This window comes from Leptodactylus fuscus, chromosome 5 (assembly GCF_031893055.1).
Source record: "Leptodactylus fuscus isolate aLepFus1 chromosome 5, aLepFus1.hap2, whole genome shotgun sequence".
NCBI classification, from domain to species: domain Eukaryota; kingdom Metazoa; phylum Chordata; class Amphibia; order Anura; family Leptodactylidae; genus Leptodactylus; species Leptodactylus fuscus.
Window position 1 is genome coordinate 109,464,395 of NC_134269.1, and position 17,121 is coordinate 109,481,515.

The 17,121-nt window shown below is 39.1% G+C and overlaps 1 protein-coding gene across 1 annotated transcript in view; it reads left to right on the top strand.

The window, feature by feature from the left end:
* The window catches only part of CAMK1D (calcium/calmodulin dependent protein kinase ID), a 213,518-nt gene that overhangs the window by 155,747 nt on the left and 40,650 nt on the right, over nucleotides 1-17,121 (top strand). Inside the window, exon 3 of the mRNA XM_075274016.1 lies at nucleotides 7,514-7,588. Coding sequence (XP_075130117.1) covers nucleotides 7,514-7,588 — 75 coding nt within the window. The remainder of the gene's footprint in view (nucleotides 1-7,513; nucleotides 7,589-17,121) is intronic.

Below are 17,121 nucleotides of genomic sequence, written 5' to 3' on the forward strand. Positions count from 1 at the left end.
CAAATTTACTGTTTTACTTTAGATTATATCAAAGTGTCATTTCTTTAGTGTTGTCCCATGAAAATATATCAATTAAATAATTCCAAAAATATGAGGGGTATACTCACTTTTGTGAGATACTGTATATCAAATTATAGTAATTTTCCCCTTCACCACACTGTGGACACATTTGTAATCGTTTATTTATATCCTGCTAGGCTTACCGGATACGATCAGATAAAATACAAAATAGTTGCTTTATTTTCTGTAGGCATGGTGGCAGAATTCTCAGAATGAGTAATTGGGACCTATGTGTTCTACACATGAGTAATATGTGTGATATGTGATATGTGCTATGTGTGTCTGTGTTGTCTGAACTCTAGATAACAGACCATCTGCTGCTTTGCCAGAATAATCGATGCTCTGGTGCACTTTGATATTAAGCACCACTATTTGCTGTGTTTTATCACATTATTCTTGTCCTCCCCCTCTAGTCAATGTAAGTGATAAGAAGTACTTCAGACGAGGCTCTTGTTGAGTGATGAGCTTTACTTGATCATCAACCTGCATGAAAAGAATGGGCAATACTGTTAGGCCCTATTCATACCATAGTCCGAGAGTATAGTTGCTTTTTCTTTTACCTTTTCTAAAAAGTGCTCAAATTTATGTGAGAAATACAGAACATCTTTTGTTCACGGTATTGATTGAGCATGCTTTAAAGAAAAAAAACACAACAATATTTAGATGTTAATATCAACAGGATACTCTTTTGTACCCCATGAATATCTTACCTGATCTATTTGAATATTCGTTTTTTATCCCTCTTAAACATATATTTAAATATTTACACACTAAATTGACGAAACATATTTCTTAGGCTAGGTTCACACTAGCTTTGATCTCTCTGTTGTTCAGGTCTGCATAGCGACGTGAAGACTGAGAGCCTGTCAGTTAAAAAAGCGGTTACCTGTGGACACCCACAGACTCTATAGATTGTAATGGGGTCCGCCGGATGTCCATCGTGCAGGACTGTTCTCCTGCACTGATTTAAGGGTTCATTCACATGGAGTAAACGCGTGCTCAATTTGGCAAAATACACGTGTAAAGAATACACGTGTAAAAATAAGGCTCCATTCCCACGGAGTAACGCGCGGCTCATACTGACATTCTGTTTACGTGTCAGAATGAGCGGAGCGTTACTCCGTGGGAACGGAGCCTTATTTTTACACGTGTATTCTCTACACGTGTGTTTTGCCAAAATGTGAAAGCACCTCAAGGCTTCCATTGTCTTCAATGACTTTTTTTTTTTTTACATGTGTAAAAAAAACAAGTAAAAAAAACACGTCATGTTTTTTGGCGCGTTTTTTACACGTGTAAAAAATGTCATTGAAATCAATGGGAGTCTTATTTTTACACGTGTATTTTGCCAAAATGAGTGCACGTTTACTCTGTGTGAATGGAACTTTAGGCAGACTCTCTTTTACAGAGACTCCAGTGCAGATGTGAACCTAGCCTTAATTATTGAGTTCAGTTCCAGTACCACAGGTGTATAACATCATGCACCTAGCCATACTGTCTTCTTTTACAAACATTTGTGTAATAATGGCTCATTTATTAACTCTTTTATATTGTATATCTTCTCAGTAACTAAAAGCGCACCTGTGTTTTCATCACACGTTGAAATATCTACAGCCTCTTGCTCAGCAATCTGTATTCTGGCTGCTTAAACATTCACATGTGACTTCCTATTGGTTTTTCTGCTGCTAAAAGCACCATTATAGCTGCCCATTTCTCTAATTTAAGAGGGGTGTACAATACAGAGCAGTCTGCCTCCCCCATCCATTACTACAAAAGCTTTTATTTACATGTAATTCAGCCAAAATAACTATAAAATACCAAACAGACAGAGGAGAAAACCTGAACATGAAAAATGTACATGAAAAGTGAGATCTGAGCACAGGAAAGCTGTTTGCTGTCTACAACTGCCATACCATCAGCAATAATACAAACAGTTAGGCAGATGTATATCGCCTGTCACTATATGTGCACTGTGAGAAGCCGCAAACTCCTCTGTGACTAATGTGCTGTACATTGCGGTTGTTCCAGGGAATTGCAGCAGCACTGCTATTACCTGAATAGGGGTGGTGCTGCGCACGCTATCCATCCACTTACAGCTTCTTGCACCAGGAGGCTGTTAAAACAACTGATTTGTGTAGGATCCAGGTGTCTGACCCTGACAGATCACAATATTTTTTTTTTGTCAAATACCATGGAATTTTTTTTGCTGAATACTTTGAAATTTTGTTCTTGCCATTGCTCCTGTCTACCTATGCTATCATTACTTAGGCTTGTCAATAGAACAATAGAGTTGTCTTTATTTTCCTCCTAGCATTATGAGATTATCTTGGAAATAAACTCTATCCCCTTTACACCAGTTGTTTCTTCAACCATTTAGAAGTTTTGAGAGCAATATGTTGTATTTAATTTTAAGTGCATAGTTCTACTGAAATCCAAAAGTTAAAAATGGCAAAAATGATAAAGGTTCTGCATAAATATGTAGCGGAATAAAACTCATTTCTGATAGAATTGTCCCTTTAAATTGTACCTATTATTTAGTAGATTATCCCTACTTAAATATTACATGTTATGACAGGCCTAAAGGATTCTATTAGCGTCTACTGCCTCCTTCCCTTGTTTTCCTGTCTTTGTTGATGGAATCTGACTTCACAACAGGTAAAACACAGTGCCAATGGTTTGTTGCTATGAGGATTCCATCTTCCTGATTTGTCTGCAGTGAAAATGAATCTCATCTCTGTGGGGTCCTGTCATCTCCCTAAACCACTGTCTATCCAAGCATCCGTTGTTTCTTTGGCCTTTCTAATACTACAGTAAAGGACCATGGAATGTGGGGCCAGGGCCAAGTCTACTACATCTAGTGGCAGATGCAGGAGAATGGTTCCAGCCCTTTAGGTATACTCTATTCTGGATTTTGAAGCAGGAATGTTGCAATGGATTAGAAAAAATGGTGAAAAACATACCAAACAGTACCAGTACTAATAGCAACAGTGAAGGGGGGGGGGGGGCATACAGGGATATTTTATGACGGACTGGCCAATGATGGGTACACTTTAAATTGCACATTCTAGTTTCATCTACAAAAGCATTATCATAGGAAGGCCAGTTGTCTGCTAATATGTTTACATTGAAGTATTTAGATTTACTCATTTTTGTTCACTTGCAGTTCATCTGTTCTGATTTATTAAACTTCCACTTGGAGAGGTCAAATGGTTTTCATCCTAGAAAATGTAAATAGGTTAGACCACAAACTATTCAGCATTGACTTATATATTTTTCACAGTCTGAGAAGATTAACTCGCACAGTTATTTTCCTTAGGGCAGTACTGGTCTTTGATGTCAGATTGTACAATTTTAGATATAGTGCCTAGCTCCTCAGCTCTTTGGCAAGTTACCAGTCCTTTCGGCATGAAAAGTAATGTATGTAAGGAGCTTGCTTTTTCCTACTTTATGTATAACTAGTCTAAATGCCTAATTTATTATGTCACCATCATACACTGGCCTCAAAGAATTTTAATTTTTCAAATGCATTGTAAAAGAAAATGTATGATTTCTGAAAATGTTGATGGTTTAGGAGGTGTTCAGATTTGTTTGTAAAGAGTACCAGAATTAGACTGCATTCACACACACAGCAGATGTGTTGTGCTGTACTGCTGTTACAAGAGGAGACTTTACCACTGACGTTGGGTTCACACCAGCGTTCGTTTTCAGGTTTCCGTCTTTCTGCATGAAACCTGTCATACCGAGTTCGGCAGTGAGCGCCGGTGAGCGTTTTAAGCGCTTTTTTTTAAATCGGACGCAGAGTACTGCATGTCCGACTCTGTGTCCAGTTTAAAAAAAACGGTTTTGCAGAGGAGAGCATAAAACGCTCACCGGCGCACACGGCCGGAGACTTTTCAACCCCATTCAAATGAATAGTCTTGAAACTTGCTGGCAGGTTGCCATCTCCTGCCTCTGTTTTGTGCAGGAATCTGAAACCTGCAGAACGGAGTACGGGCGCAGATGTGAATGAGTCCTGAGGAATACAGTCTAAGGCTAAGGCCCCATGGGCCGTAATTGCAGCGCTAAAGTGCTGCGGAAAGAAATGCTGCGTGATCGCATTTTGGTTCTTTCCGCAGCGCTTTGAAGGGAAAGTTTACAGAGTTTTCCTCTGCGGACTTTCTCTTCCCATTATATCTACAGGAAAGCTGCCGGTGTTTCCGTAGATATAATTGACATGCTGCAATATGCAAAGCCGCAACGGCTTTGCAAATCGCAGCGTGTCTGCACTGCATTTTTTCCTGCAAAGTGGGCATGGGATTCGTATGAATCCCATCCCCTTTGCTTGCACTGTAAAACGCTGCAATATTTCCCGCTGTGTCTCCGCTGCGGGCAAATCGCGGCGTTTACGTCCCGTGGGGCCCCAGCCTAAGGGTGCATTCACACGGAGTTTAGTGGCACTGTTTTTTTCCACAATAACTCCCATTGACTTCAATGGGTCCCGTTTTCCGCGCGAAAAATGGAACCCATTGAAGTCAATGGGAGTCTTTTTTTCAGCTCTGATTCTTTACTTGAGTTATTGTGGCAAAAACAGTGCCACAAAACTCTGTGTGAATGCACCCTAAGTGGAGAAGGAAACATTTATTCCCTTGAAAAGTTATGTTACAAAGTTTCTTATATTCATTTTGTACTTTTTTTTAAAACTCTTTACTTAAATTTTCAGTCGTATAACAAAACATCATGTAAAACCGTGAAGTCTCCGAAAAGAGACTCACAGCCCCCATTACATGGGAATAATAGTGTCAAGTCAGTCACATATCCGTTTACTACAAGGAAAAAAAGAGGAATTCAAGTCAGAGATGCAGTGCCTTATGAGACAGAAGAAGCAGTAATAAGGGGAAAGGAACAGGAAAGGGCGAGAGGTGAGGGGAAAGGAAAGCAAAAAGGAAGGGGGGTACAGTAAGGGGAATGCAGATCAGGCAGCCTCCCCCACGCCATATTATGGATTTATATTCAGACGAGTCCTGGTTAACGTGCTAATAATGCCAGGACCTGCGAAAGACGTCATCGCAATTATGTAGTTGAGCAGTCAGGTCTTCTATTACTCATATTTCTCAGGGAGGGGGGTTTCTTGATGCCTCCAAAGTGGTGGAATACACACCCTTGCTGTATTGATGAGATATTGGACAATAGAAAGGTGGTAAACCTTAATTGGAATATAGCACAGATGAAGTAGGAATAAATCAGGATCAAAAGATAGCAATCAATCTATGAAGGATGAGACTATCCTCTAGACCTCTCTCTTGAGAAATGGTGAAAAACTGGACATCTCTAAAAAAAAAACATGCAGGAAGTTCCCTCTGCAGCATCACATCTCAGCAGGTGGAGGGAGTTGATAGTATTGGCCTAAGCAGCTGAGAGTGAACCCATTACGGGTCCATTCACACGGAGCGTGGAAAACTCCACACCAAATTCCTCACCATTTTCCTCAGTGTGAATGGACCCTACTGCTTGGACAAAACATTAGAGGCTGCTTCCTGGTACTGGCTAGCTAATGATGAGCTGTTGGCTACAAAGAACAGTTTCACAATTCTGCAGATAGGACGAGTCGTACAGCTCCAGGGGAAATATCAGAGAAATAACATTTAAATAGTAAAGGATAGAATTTGGAGAGCACATAGATAAACACGTTAGCTGTGTCCTCCAAATATGTATAAATTTATAGATCTTCTAGTTGTGCTAGAATATAATAATGCTCTTGTGCTTATAAATAGTCACTGCTGCCTCTTCTCTTCAGATGCCAAGTGCAGCTCTGTTTTTTATGGCAGATCTATTTCTCTTGTATTGATTCTTACCCATAACATGATTACCCTTTCTGCACTTGTGGGTGGACAATCTTATGTCTCATGAATAGCACTGTATGTATCTCATCCTGGCAGCTATATGCAGAATATGGGCTGACAGTTTTCTCCTAACCAGAATACAGTGACTGAAAACATATTTGGATTTCTATATGCCTGCCAGTTAGGCTTAGACTATAGTAAGCAAACTTCAATATATTTTAGTGCCATAGCTAGTGCATATTAGCATATTTTATACAGTCTATGATCCATTTATCTTATTTGTGTCTTGCTCTGTAGGACTGTCTATGTCTATTCACTGTGTAAAATTATTTTAACATTCTTACATTGTCTGTCTATTCAAATGTGCAAAGCAACAAATCTAGTTTACTTGCACATTAAAAAATTAAGGAATTGCTTTTTTATTTTGCCTTCATGTAGGTATATAAAATTAAACAGTTCAAAGTTTATAACAAGGTCATTACAATCTTAAAACTCAAACCTATATGTATGTAAAGCTTCTCAATTTTAACACTGTCATACCACATTCATAGAGGGCATGTGGTGTCATAGTTAACTGCTTCCTCCTAAAGCCATCTCCTAAAGCCATCGTTTGAGTGCTTCATTTTTGCAGAACAAATTGTACTTCGTGTTGGTACCATTTACTATTCTGTATGATGTACTGGGACGCGAAAAAAAAATACAGAATGGAGTGGAATTGGAGAAAAGCTGCACTTATGCAACTTTCTGATGGGCTTAGTTTTTACAGTGTTTACTGTGTAGCCAAAATGACATGTCACCTGTATTGTCTTTTTTTTTTATCGTTTAACCCCTGAAAAAAAAATCCAAAACTTTTGCAATAAAATTTTTTTTCTTGGAGTCAACATTTTCTGACACCCATAACTTAGTATTTTTTTTATTTGTACCCATTTGTGGAATTGCTTTTTTTCAAATTTTTAGTGAAAAAATTACAGTTTGGCTCTTTTGATTTATTTTTTTACCGCGATAGCGTTCACCCTAAATATTTTTATATGTATGCAGAATGGATGTTTTTGAACACAGGAATAACTAATGTGTATTTGTTTATTAATGTACTTCTAAGTGTTTTTGGTAAAGGGGGGTGACTAGAATTTTTAATACTTGTTTCAATGGCTTTGAAAATTGCAGAAAAATGAGCGCAGTCTCATGCTGCAATGTCTTGCCTAACCGTGGTGTTTACGCCACGTGGGGCCCTAGCCGCAAGGGGTATTCTGGAAATTGCAGAATGGTGACGTATGCTTAGGACAGATCATCAATATGTGATCGTTGGGGATCTGTGGAGCTCACAAGCAGAGCAGCCTTTTCCCTGTGCTGATGGCTTAATTAATATTGTAAAAAGCCAAGCGCCTACAGTACTGTAAAGTGAAGATGCTGAATACGGTAGCCTCTTCAAACAGGTGCTCTTTGGGGAGGGGGGCCAGGTGAAGATCCCAACTAATCATATATTGAAACCTATCCTAAACCCTTTAAAAATGGATTGCTGTAAAATAATACTGAGCCTTTACTGCACAATGCTTGTAGTTGCATTTTCATGTAGATCACTTTGACTACAGTTAATGATTTACTAAGAAGCTAATTTATTGTTTTTCGTTTTTCCTTAGAATCAAACATGAGAACATCGTTGCCTTGGAAGATATCTATGAGAGTCCAAGTCATTTGTATCTGGTCATGCAGCTGTGAGTAGTTATTAATTATAAGTTTCATGCTGTCCCCTGCTGATCCCTCAAATTCCTTTCATAATAGCTCTTATACCGCTGTACTGCTTCATAAACATGTACTGTGCTGGTGTCATAGCCTGTAGGTAGAATTTGCTATGTTACTATGACAACCAAAGTGTTGTATATTATGTTTCATTATAGAGATAATTAGCAAACATAATTCTGGTAACTTTTTTTCTTTAGATGCCTAGAAATCATTACACTTAGGCTATGGTCACACTAGCATTGTATGGGAATCCACAAAATACATTTTGATGAAAAATATTCACCTCACTTATAAATTAAAGATTTGTCACATGGAATGGTTTCTTAAAGGGAGTTTAAGAAACCATATAGGGCTGCTTCTACGCTTTCCAAAGATGCCTTTATTACTCTGCATTGCAACTCCATTTTCATGAAAATCTGGATTTTATTCCTATTCAGATTAGTTAAAAATGGCTTTAGGGGCATTTCTTTTCCCTCTGGGGCTTCACTCTCTACTCTGGATTATCAGCAATCCAGAATAAGAAAGATATCTTTAGAAGGTGTAAAAGCAGCCTTCAAGGTACTGTCCTTAGTGTGTTACCAATTTATCTAACTCTCCTTTCACATTAGCCTCATTCCACATGTAGACATACCATTATATCCTAATTGCAATGGTCTTACCATCACCAGTGGTTACTAGGTGAAATATACAGCTGACATACTGTGTTATAGTAATGGCACAGATTGGTGGTACTTGTTTCATACAAATAAAGTTTAATACATTGGGAGATGCTTATCAATTGGCTTTATTCCAGAAGGCTGGTGTATTAAAGTCGCAACTATTTGTGCAACAGTCATTTGAACAAGATTTTGTGTCTTTTGCCCATTTTTCTACTGCTTTCAATACCCACAGAAAGTAGGTAGGGTTTAAGAGAAGAGAATGTGAGTGCTGATGGATTTACTTATCTATAATTTACACCAGAAACTGGCATAAAAGTTAGCTTTATCCTCTGACACCTGGACAGACTAATCTGAGATTTATTATGAGGCCTGTGTTGATGGACTCTATTAACTGACAATGGTTTTAGTAATTTCAGTAGAAAAAATAGCACTGCATGCAATGCAATTTTTTTCTGTGAAATGTAATGGAGTCACCAACCTAGATGTCAATAGAGCCTTAGGGTGCATTCACACGGAGGAAAATGGTGTGGAATTTAAGCACTGGAAAAAAAAGCCTCCCAATAATATACCACTAATACATTCACATAATAAAGTTTTGGTTGTTTCTGCTTGGATCTGTTCATATTTTTGTTAAAAAAAAAAAAAAATGCTTATTCTAGTCTTGGACAAGAGGTCAGTAGTTTTCAATGGAGTGAAATATTGTTTTAAGTACATATTCATATTTGGAATATCCAACAAAAAATATTTGCCATCCAGAAGTACTTATTAAAATGATTTCCACCCACACAAGTTACTGCTGAAGCTCTTGACTGCTCTGAAATGAATTGTTTCATCAGCACACTTCAGTACACTTCTACTCCTGCTGTGCATGTCAATCTCTCATTATATTACCAGATTGTGAGCAGCATCTGAAAAAATCTGTTTCATCATGCTTAGAAATCTCTTTGAAGCACTTACAATCTAACTCAGTACATTTTACGTAGTAATCAATACTATTTAGTCATTATACTCACATTTTAAGGCAATACAGCCAATATCAAAGAGTGAAAGAAAGTCAGACAGATAAGGAAACGTATAAATGATATTGTCTAATACCAGGTTCACGTAGGGTACGTGTGCTACTAGAAACCACTTCATAGAAACATTCCATACCTGCTTTGGCAGAGAGTCTGGGAAGCTCCAAGCCTGTACCCAATTGTATGGCATCCATATATTTTAAATGTACACATGGAAAGGAGTTCAAGGGTTGTGCTGATGGTTTACACATCAGGATTTTATGTTTATATATTTTGTAGATCAGGTATGGTACTGGTGTGCCTGATGCCCAATCCCAGAGGAAGGCATTCAGGATTGGGCAGGGGCTTAACTAGCAAAGACTGGGCCCCCCAGCAAACTTTTGACTTGGGACCCCCCTCTCTACGGCACCCACACTGTATAATGCTCCATTTACACACACTATAATGTCCCATAGTGGCTCCTCCACACAGTATAATGTTCCATAGTGGCCCCACCACATTGTATTATGTCTGACAGTGACTCCTCCACGTGGTATTATGTGCCACAGTGGCGCCTCCACACAGTATTATGTCCCACAGTGGCCACTGCACACGGTATTATAGCCCACAGTGGTCCCTGCACATGGTATTATGGCCCATAGTGGCCCCTCCGCACAGTATTATGTCCCCAAGAACTATTATTATACTCTGGGGTCTTTTCAGGAACAATGTCTTTTGGAGACATTGTGGTATCTTTAGGTTCTGTTGTATGTTTATTGATATAAAATGTTCTATATGTGGGTTTTTTATATGCCCATTATCTGCTTTCTTTAGATTTATGTGTTGTAAGATCTGTTTTAGGCTAACGCCCCACGTAGCAGGCCTTAACATATAAGCGCTGTGGGAGAAACTGCAACAGCAACACATCACGGTTTTTCGTGCAGTAGTTTTCCCAGAAAGAAACAGCATATCAATTATACCGTTTTCCCTATAGGTAAAATATAGGCAGAAAAACAGCATAGAAAAACTTTGTCATTACTTTTTTGCACAGTTTTCCTCTGTGTACTTTCTGCCTTTATTATACCTATCCAGAAAACACGTTTCTGTAGGTATAATTGACATGATGCAATTTTCAAAAATGCAAGCAAGCATTTTTGAAAACGCAGCTTTATCGCTGCAGATTTTTTCTGCAATGTATGGATGGGATTAGTCAGAATCCCATTTATTTTGCAGGTACTGTAAAACACTGCATTTTCGCAATGTGGGGCTTCAGCCTAAAAGGGGTTTCTGTTCCAACGACATTTATGACATATCCATATATATATGGAAGCGCAACATGGTCATTAGATTCTTCTTATATGTGTTGACGTATACAGGTCTTTCCACTGCTAATCATTTTCATTAGGCCCTGCTCTTACTGAAACCATCAAGTCTGTAAATTGATGGCCTCTAACTTTTGATTTATGTACAATATTATAACAGTGCCCTATGATGTTGATCTTGGACAGCAGTTCTAGGGTTAAGGGAGGTACTTTTCAAAACATCTGACAATTGTCTATTAATTTCCTGCATTACAAGCCTAAATTGCTTTAATAACATCCTTTGTGCCGAGCACAAATGTTCTTCTAATAAGACAAATGCACCAGTGACAGGAATTACTTCACAAAAAGGTGTAAACAGTGAAACCTGTTCCTGTTTTCTGGATCCCATCTTCAATATAAAGTGGTATCTCTAATATAAGACGACTTTGAATTATTCTACCAATTTGCCTTTTTTTTTTTTTTTTCTAGCATCGCTTTTCCTTTGCAGACTTTCTGTCCCTATTATACATATACGGAAACCGTATAATTGACCTGCTGCGATTTACAAAAAAAACCGCAATGGTTTTTAAGTTTGCAGCATTTCCTTTTTGGATATTTTTCTGCAATGTGTGGATGGGATTAGCCAGAATCCCATCCACTTTGCAGGTAATGCAAAACATGGCAACCAAATCAGGGCGTTTTCACAACGTGGGGCCCCAGCCTTAAGCGTTTTATTGAACAAAATTAAGACCAGAATAGTCATTTAAAGTTCTACTAGAAAGAAAGCAACTGGCAATATTTGATGCTATACCAATTTTCATTCAAAGATTTTTATTATGTTTTAAGAAGATCTAGGAACATTAAAAACAAGTGAATCAAGTATTATAAGTGGAAAATAGGGGAGAGAAAACAGATGGCAGGGAATAAAGACCACAAATAAGGGGTTAAAAGGGGAGAGGAGGAGGTTCCGACTCAGCGGAGAAACAAACATAAGTATAAAAATCAAACTGTATAGTGTATATAATAAGGAGAAGGATAATCCTCCAAAAAAGGGGGGTAGAGGAAGATGTGCCGGAATTGTGGGTAGCAGAGTAATGTGGAGTGGGGCGAGTTAATGAGGTTAAAATAAAGGGAAGAAGGTCTGAAAGGTGGAAGAGTAGTAGAAAGTGTTCCATAGTGACCAATCCATTGGTGGGCACTATCGTCTAATTTAATGTATGCAACCAGGGTCTCCATGCGTCTGATGTACAGGAGTTCCTGTAGCCAGGCCAGGATGGGGAATAAGGTAGAGGATTTTGGGATGATGGACCTCGCCATTACCAGCAGGAAGCCAACCAATTTGCAGGTGTGATTAATGATTTTCCAAGGTAAAAATGGAGAATAGGAGAGATGCAGAGTCGTTTTTCAGGGCCACCTTAGTGACCGTCTCGAGGGGCCACTAGTAAGAAAATGAGGTTCCAAGGAGAGTAGTAACTAGCAGCCATCCAGGCCCAGTGATGAGTAAATTGAGAGGTTGATGGGGAGAATAATAAGAAAGCAAATTAAACAGTTAAATGGTCAGGGCAAGACAGCAATATTGTAATAAGCATAGTCCTGCAGTAAAATAACAGTTCAAGAGGTGGATATCACTTGGAGGGGGGCTTCTCAGGTAGGAGGATTCTGGACAGGAGGAAGTCTTTGTTTACGGCGAGAGCGGGGGTGACGAGGAGAATCCCTGTAGCAGTCGTCAATGCGGTCGCTCAGGATCAGACAGAAGTTGCTCCCAGGCAGGAAGACAGAGAGGAGGCAGGTCCTATGACCACAGGAACAATTCTAGGTCTTCAGGAAAAGGTCCTCTTTAAACATTGAAAAAGAATAAATGAAACAGACCACACTGGAAGAGTATATTCTGCTGAGCAAAAATCTCCACCTGCTTGTCCACCACCTTCCTGAGAACTTTGTATAAGAGAAAAAGGAAAAAAAAAGGCATAAGTTTGTGTGCCCAGCTGATCAGTAATCCACAATGGTACAGGGTGGCCCAAACAAGATAAAGATTCCTTTATTTTGCATGGCTTTGGGGTGCCATTACAATGAGACCTGGTAGCCCCATCTTGTTGACAATTCGTTGAAAGACCCAGAAATTCAGAATACATTCTGCAGGATGGAGGGCACTACATTGAGCAAGATTGCTTCCCAGTTATGGCCACCTGTTTGTGGACTGCAGAATTGTAGATGAGATTGACCTTCGCTCAAAACAATATGATTTTTGACTATCTGGTGATTAAAGCAGCCCTTGTTACCTTTCTGCTAGTTTATGTAGTAAACAGAGGCACAATTGTCCATTTCAGCAGGGACATTGCAAATTGCGCAGGAGAGGACAAAAATGTGCAAAGGGTCAACTTGCTAGTACTCAGTTTAATTATATTGGAAGAAAACATCCTTCTCTGTAGAATACAGCTCTGTTGGCATCATTGACTCAACATGTGATGACAGCAAAATTAGTCTGTCTAGGAAATTTTATGGCTGCTCCAGGCAGACAAGATTTTGGCTTGAATGGTATGAATGTGGGCTTAAGTCCAAGGGACAGCATCAGTGGTTGATGTAGAGAGGCTCAGCAGCCTTCTAGCTATGCAAATAGCAGTTTGTTGACTTAAATGAAAAGAGGCATCACCTGAAATATTTTATCCATGTGCTTTTGGATAACTTGAGAGACAAGTTGATAATGATGGTGAAAATTGATTTTGTACCCCATGAATTTTATCTTTGAACTGGAAATAGTTGAGTTTTTTTTCCTCAACCGATCCTCCTTGACGTCTGAAGGGTAAACCTAGATGAAGTTCCACTGTCAGAATCACAGCAGTCTACAATATCCATCCCTGTGCCTGTTCTCACTCTGAGATGTTGCACATGCCCATATCTTAGGTGGCCATCTTGGATAGAAACTCCTCCCACATCCAGTAATATAATGTATATGGAAACTCCAATTTCACTTTAGGATGCAACAAGCATATTAAAATCGATGTTTGTTCCTGCTGTTGAACTGGAACGACTTCACAGTGTGCAGCCTAGAATAGGAAGGATCTCTAACTGGTTAATTCCATTTTGTCATTGCGGGTCATAGCCCTCCACATCATATTCATGTGAATAGAGCCTAATTGTACTCAGGGAATCATTAATTCATTGATGTGCTGTCAATGGACAAATAGGAAGGGCTAATTTCCTTCTTTATAATAGGAATTTATATATTGTTTCATTTTTAAACTGTATTAATTTATTAACCCCTTTTCCTCCTTTATGATATGCGTTGACACGTGTAGTCTCATTGTTACCTAGGTAGGTTAAGGTGCAGCCTGCAAATCCAATAAATACATATGTACAACACAAGTATTCTTTGCAGTGCAAGAATAACACACCTAAACCCTTGTTATTGACACATGTACAAATACAAGCAGAGCTAGCATGAAACTGATTTCCTCTGTGCGTTGTGTAGGTCGTGGCCAGCATGGTATACAGGGGGTGGGCTGATTGAAATTCTAGTTCCAGCTATAGGCAGAGTCTTTCATCTTGATATGCAATGCATGAAATTTACAGCAATCAGGCAGTATGTTCTGTTACAGTTCACTGAAGCAAACGCAAGATGTAATTTAGCCAACATTACTTCATAACTTGGACTTCATTGTTATAAATGTGTTACCTAACATACTGTATGCATCGCTTAATGGGAGAAGAATTATCAAGGCAGGATGTTACTAAGCAAGAAGAAAGCCTTACCAGCTAGATGGTAGTCACACAGAACATTGAACAAAAATTGAAGGATAAGTGAGTATACTATCTCAGGACGTCTTAAAACAATTAAATCTTCATTAATTCAATTAAAATGAGTAAAAATCTACAAAACCACAATCAATGAATAATTGGTTGGGACCACTGTATCTGGGAATTGATATAAACCCACTTTAATTGTGAACCAACCAAACTAATTTTTACAGGCCAGGAATATCTTCGTTCTGACCCAGTCAAACCCCCATTCCAGAATTCCTACAGGTATCGAGAGCAATAGGACACCACTAAATGATGTATATCTTGCCACCAATAGTACTTAAAATAGAGGTGGACTATGAATCTCATTAAGAATCTCTATAGTAGTACAAGACTCCTAACACCCTCAATATAACTGCTATTGGCTATAGATCTTAGCTGCATAAATTGTCAGCAGCACATAAGACTATCCATACAGCCAATGCTAGAACTGATAGTATCAGAGAAGTACCATAGTAGCCTAGATTGCTATCAGTAATTCTCAATAGATATTTCTAATAATGTATCAGTGGTAGATTCTAACTCTCCAATAACCTGACTAAACCGCCAGTAAATCTGCTCTAATTCTGGGGGATAATCATTGCCTGCATTTAGATGGCCCATAGAAAAATTGCCAGAAATGGCCAGAAATTACTGCTACAGGTAACACAAACAACACTGCATTGCATCCACTACGTGCACAAATATTGCCTTTGATTGTGTCATTCAGTATCATTTTCAATGAATCATTTCCGGACTTTTGTTGTCTATTCCCATGACTATGCTGTACTTTCTCAAATTGTGATAGCGTACTCTGCGGAGGCACTGTGTGGGTCATTATACTGTATTACATGTGATGTACTGAAAGGGTCATGTGATGTACATGTGGGGGCACTGATGGGATCATTATACTACATATAGTGGCGCTTAATTTTTTTCTACGTGGAACATTCCACACCAAATTCCTCACCATTTTCCTCTGTGTGAATGACCCTAAGGGGACAGAGTTGAGAAGTAGAAGAAGTAGAATTTTTTGGACTATAAGACGCACCAGACCATAAGATGCACCTAGGTTTTAGAAGAGGAAAATAGGAAAACAATTTTGAAGCAAAAAATGTGGTAAAATATTTAGTATATGGGAGCCTGCACACGGAGTTACGCTCCGCTCATTCTGAACGTAAAACTCGTTCAGAATGAGTGCGTAAAAACCAGATCCCATTGATTTCTATAGGCGCTGGCTACCCATTGAAATCAATGGGAGGGTTTTTTCCCCTTATTGCTTTCAATGTGATACGTGTGTATCTCCTGCATAGTTATTGGTGTAAAAAAGCGCCAGGGAAGGTGGGAGGGGCATCAAAATTTTTACTGTGTCTACCAGGTGGTATGCGATCGATTACACCAAGAAGTATGAAGAGGAGGTATTCCATCGAATACTACTCGCTCATCTCTACAGACTGGGCATTTTTGGACACAGGGATACCTAAAGTGTATGTGTTTCACAGTAATTTTCTACTTTTATACGTATTCAAGTGGGGTGATTTAGAACTTTTTTTTTTTTTTTTTTTTATACTATTTTATTAGCCGCCCTATGGGGCTTGAACCTGCAATCATTTGATTGCAACTCCCATAGACTGCAATACAACTGTGTTGCAATCTATGGGATATTCTGTACATTACTACTGTGGCTGGTCACAGTTTGGGGGACTTACAGGCAGTAATACCCACGATCAGAGTGGACTCTGATCGCAGGCATTAGCTCCGGGTGTCTGCTGTACATTATAGTGGAGAGCTGATAGCTATGGTGGATGCTGGGATGGGTTTGTGCCACCAGAACACCCGCTGGTCACGCCCAGGGCCTGCAGCATTGCCTCAGGCCTGCTGTTGCAGGATGCCCCGCTGCAGAAAGCCGGTGATGACAGGAGTGGATGTGTTCGGACTATAACACGCACCTCACATTTTCCTCACAAATTTTGCAGAAAAAAAGTGTGTCTTATAGTCCAAAAGATACGTTCCAGCATGGTCATTACTAGGCCTTCTAAGATGAATGAATGATGTGAATGATGTGTGCAGAAGAATTATTGTTGTTTTCGGAACAGATTAATTCAGGAAATGGTTTATAGTTAGAGACAGCAGGGGGTGGTGAGAATGTGGTTGTGAGATTTTTATGAAAAAGCAGCTTCAAACACCACATCTAAGCAGCAAGCTTGGGAAGAAGGTGTTAGTGGGGGTTATAAATAGAGATACACTTGGGGAGAAGATTCTGAAATGATCTGTCTAGTCCATTGTTAAGCCTGCACTTAAATGTATGGTAAGTGGTAAATAATTTTTATGTAAACAAGTAACATGCTTTCAATATATATGGAAATATATTTTGATCCTTGTTATTCTACCGAGTGCTTACAGAAACTTCAAATCTCACTAAATGTCTCCTGAATAACTATCTGCTATGTAATATATGTACACCTCATAGTCAGAAACAGTGTTTAGACATTTGCTTGATGATTTTTTGGTGGGCAGTCCACCATTCTACTTGTAAAGTTTATATCATATACAGTTTATATATAGTCAATAATGAAAGAGTATGCCATAAGCACTTAACCCCTTCACACTCAGAGTAATACTATAGTTAAAGCTCTGCATTGTAACAATATGGCACTGTCATGCTGGACATCTGGGTCCCAGCTGTGTTACAGAAAATACTCAGATGGGATAACCCTTCAGATGCTGTGATCAATAGTGATTTGGGTAGTTGGGGGCGAGATTGCCCCCACTC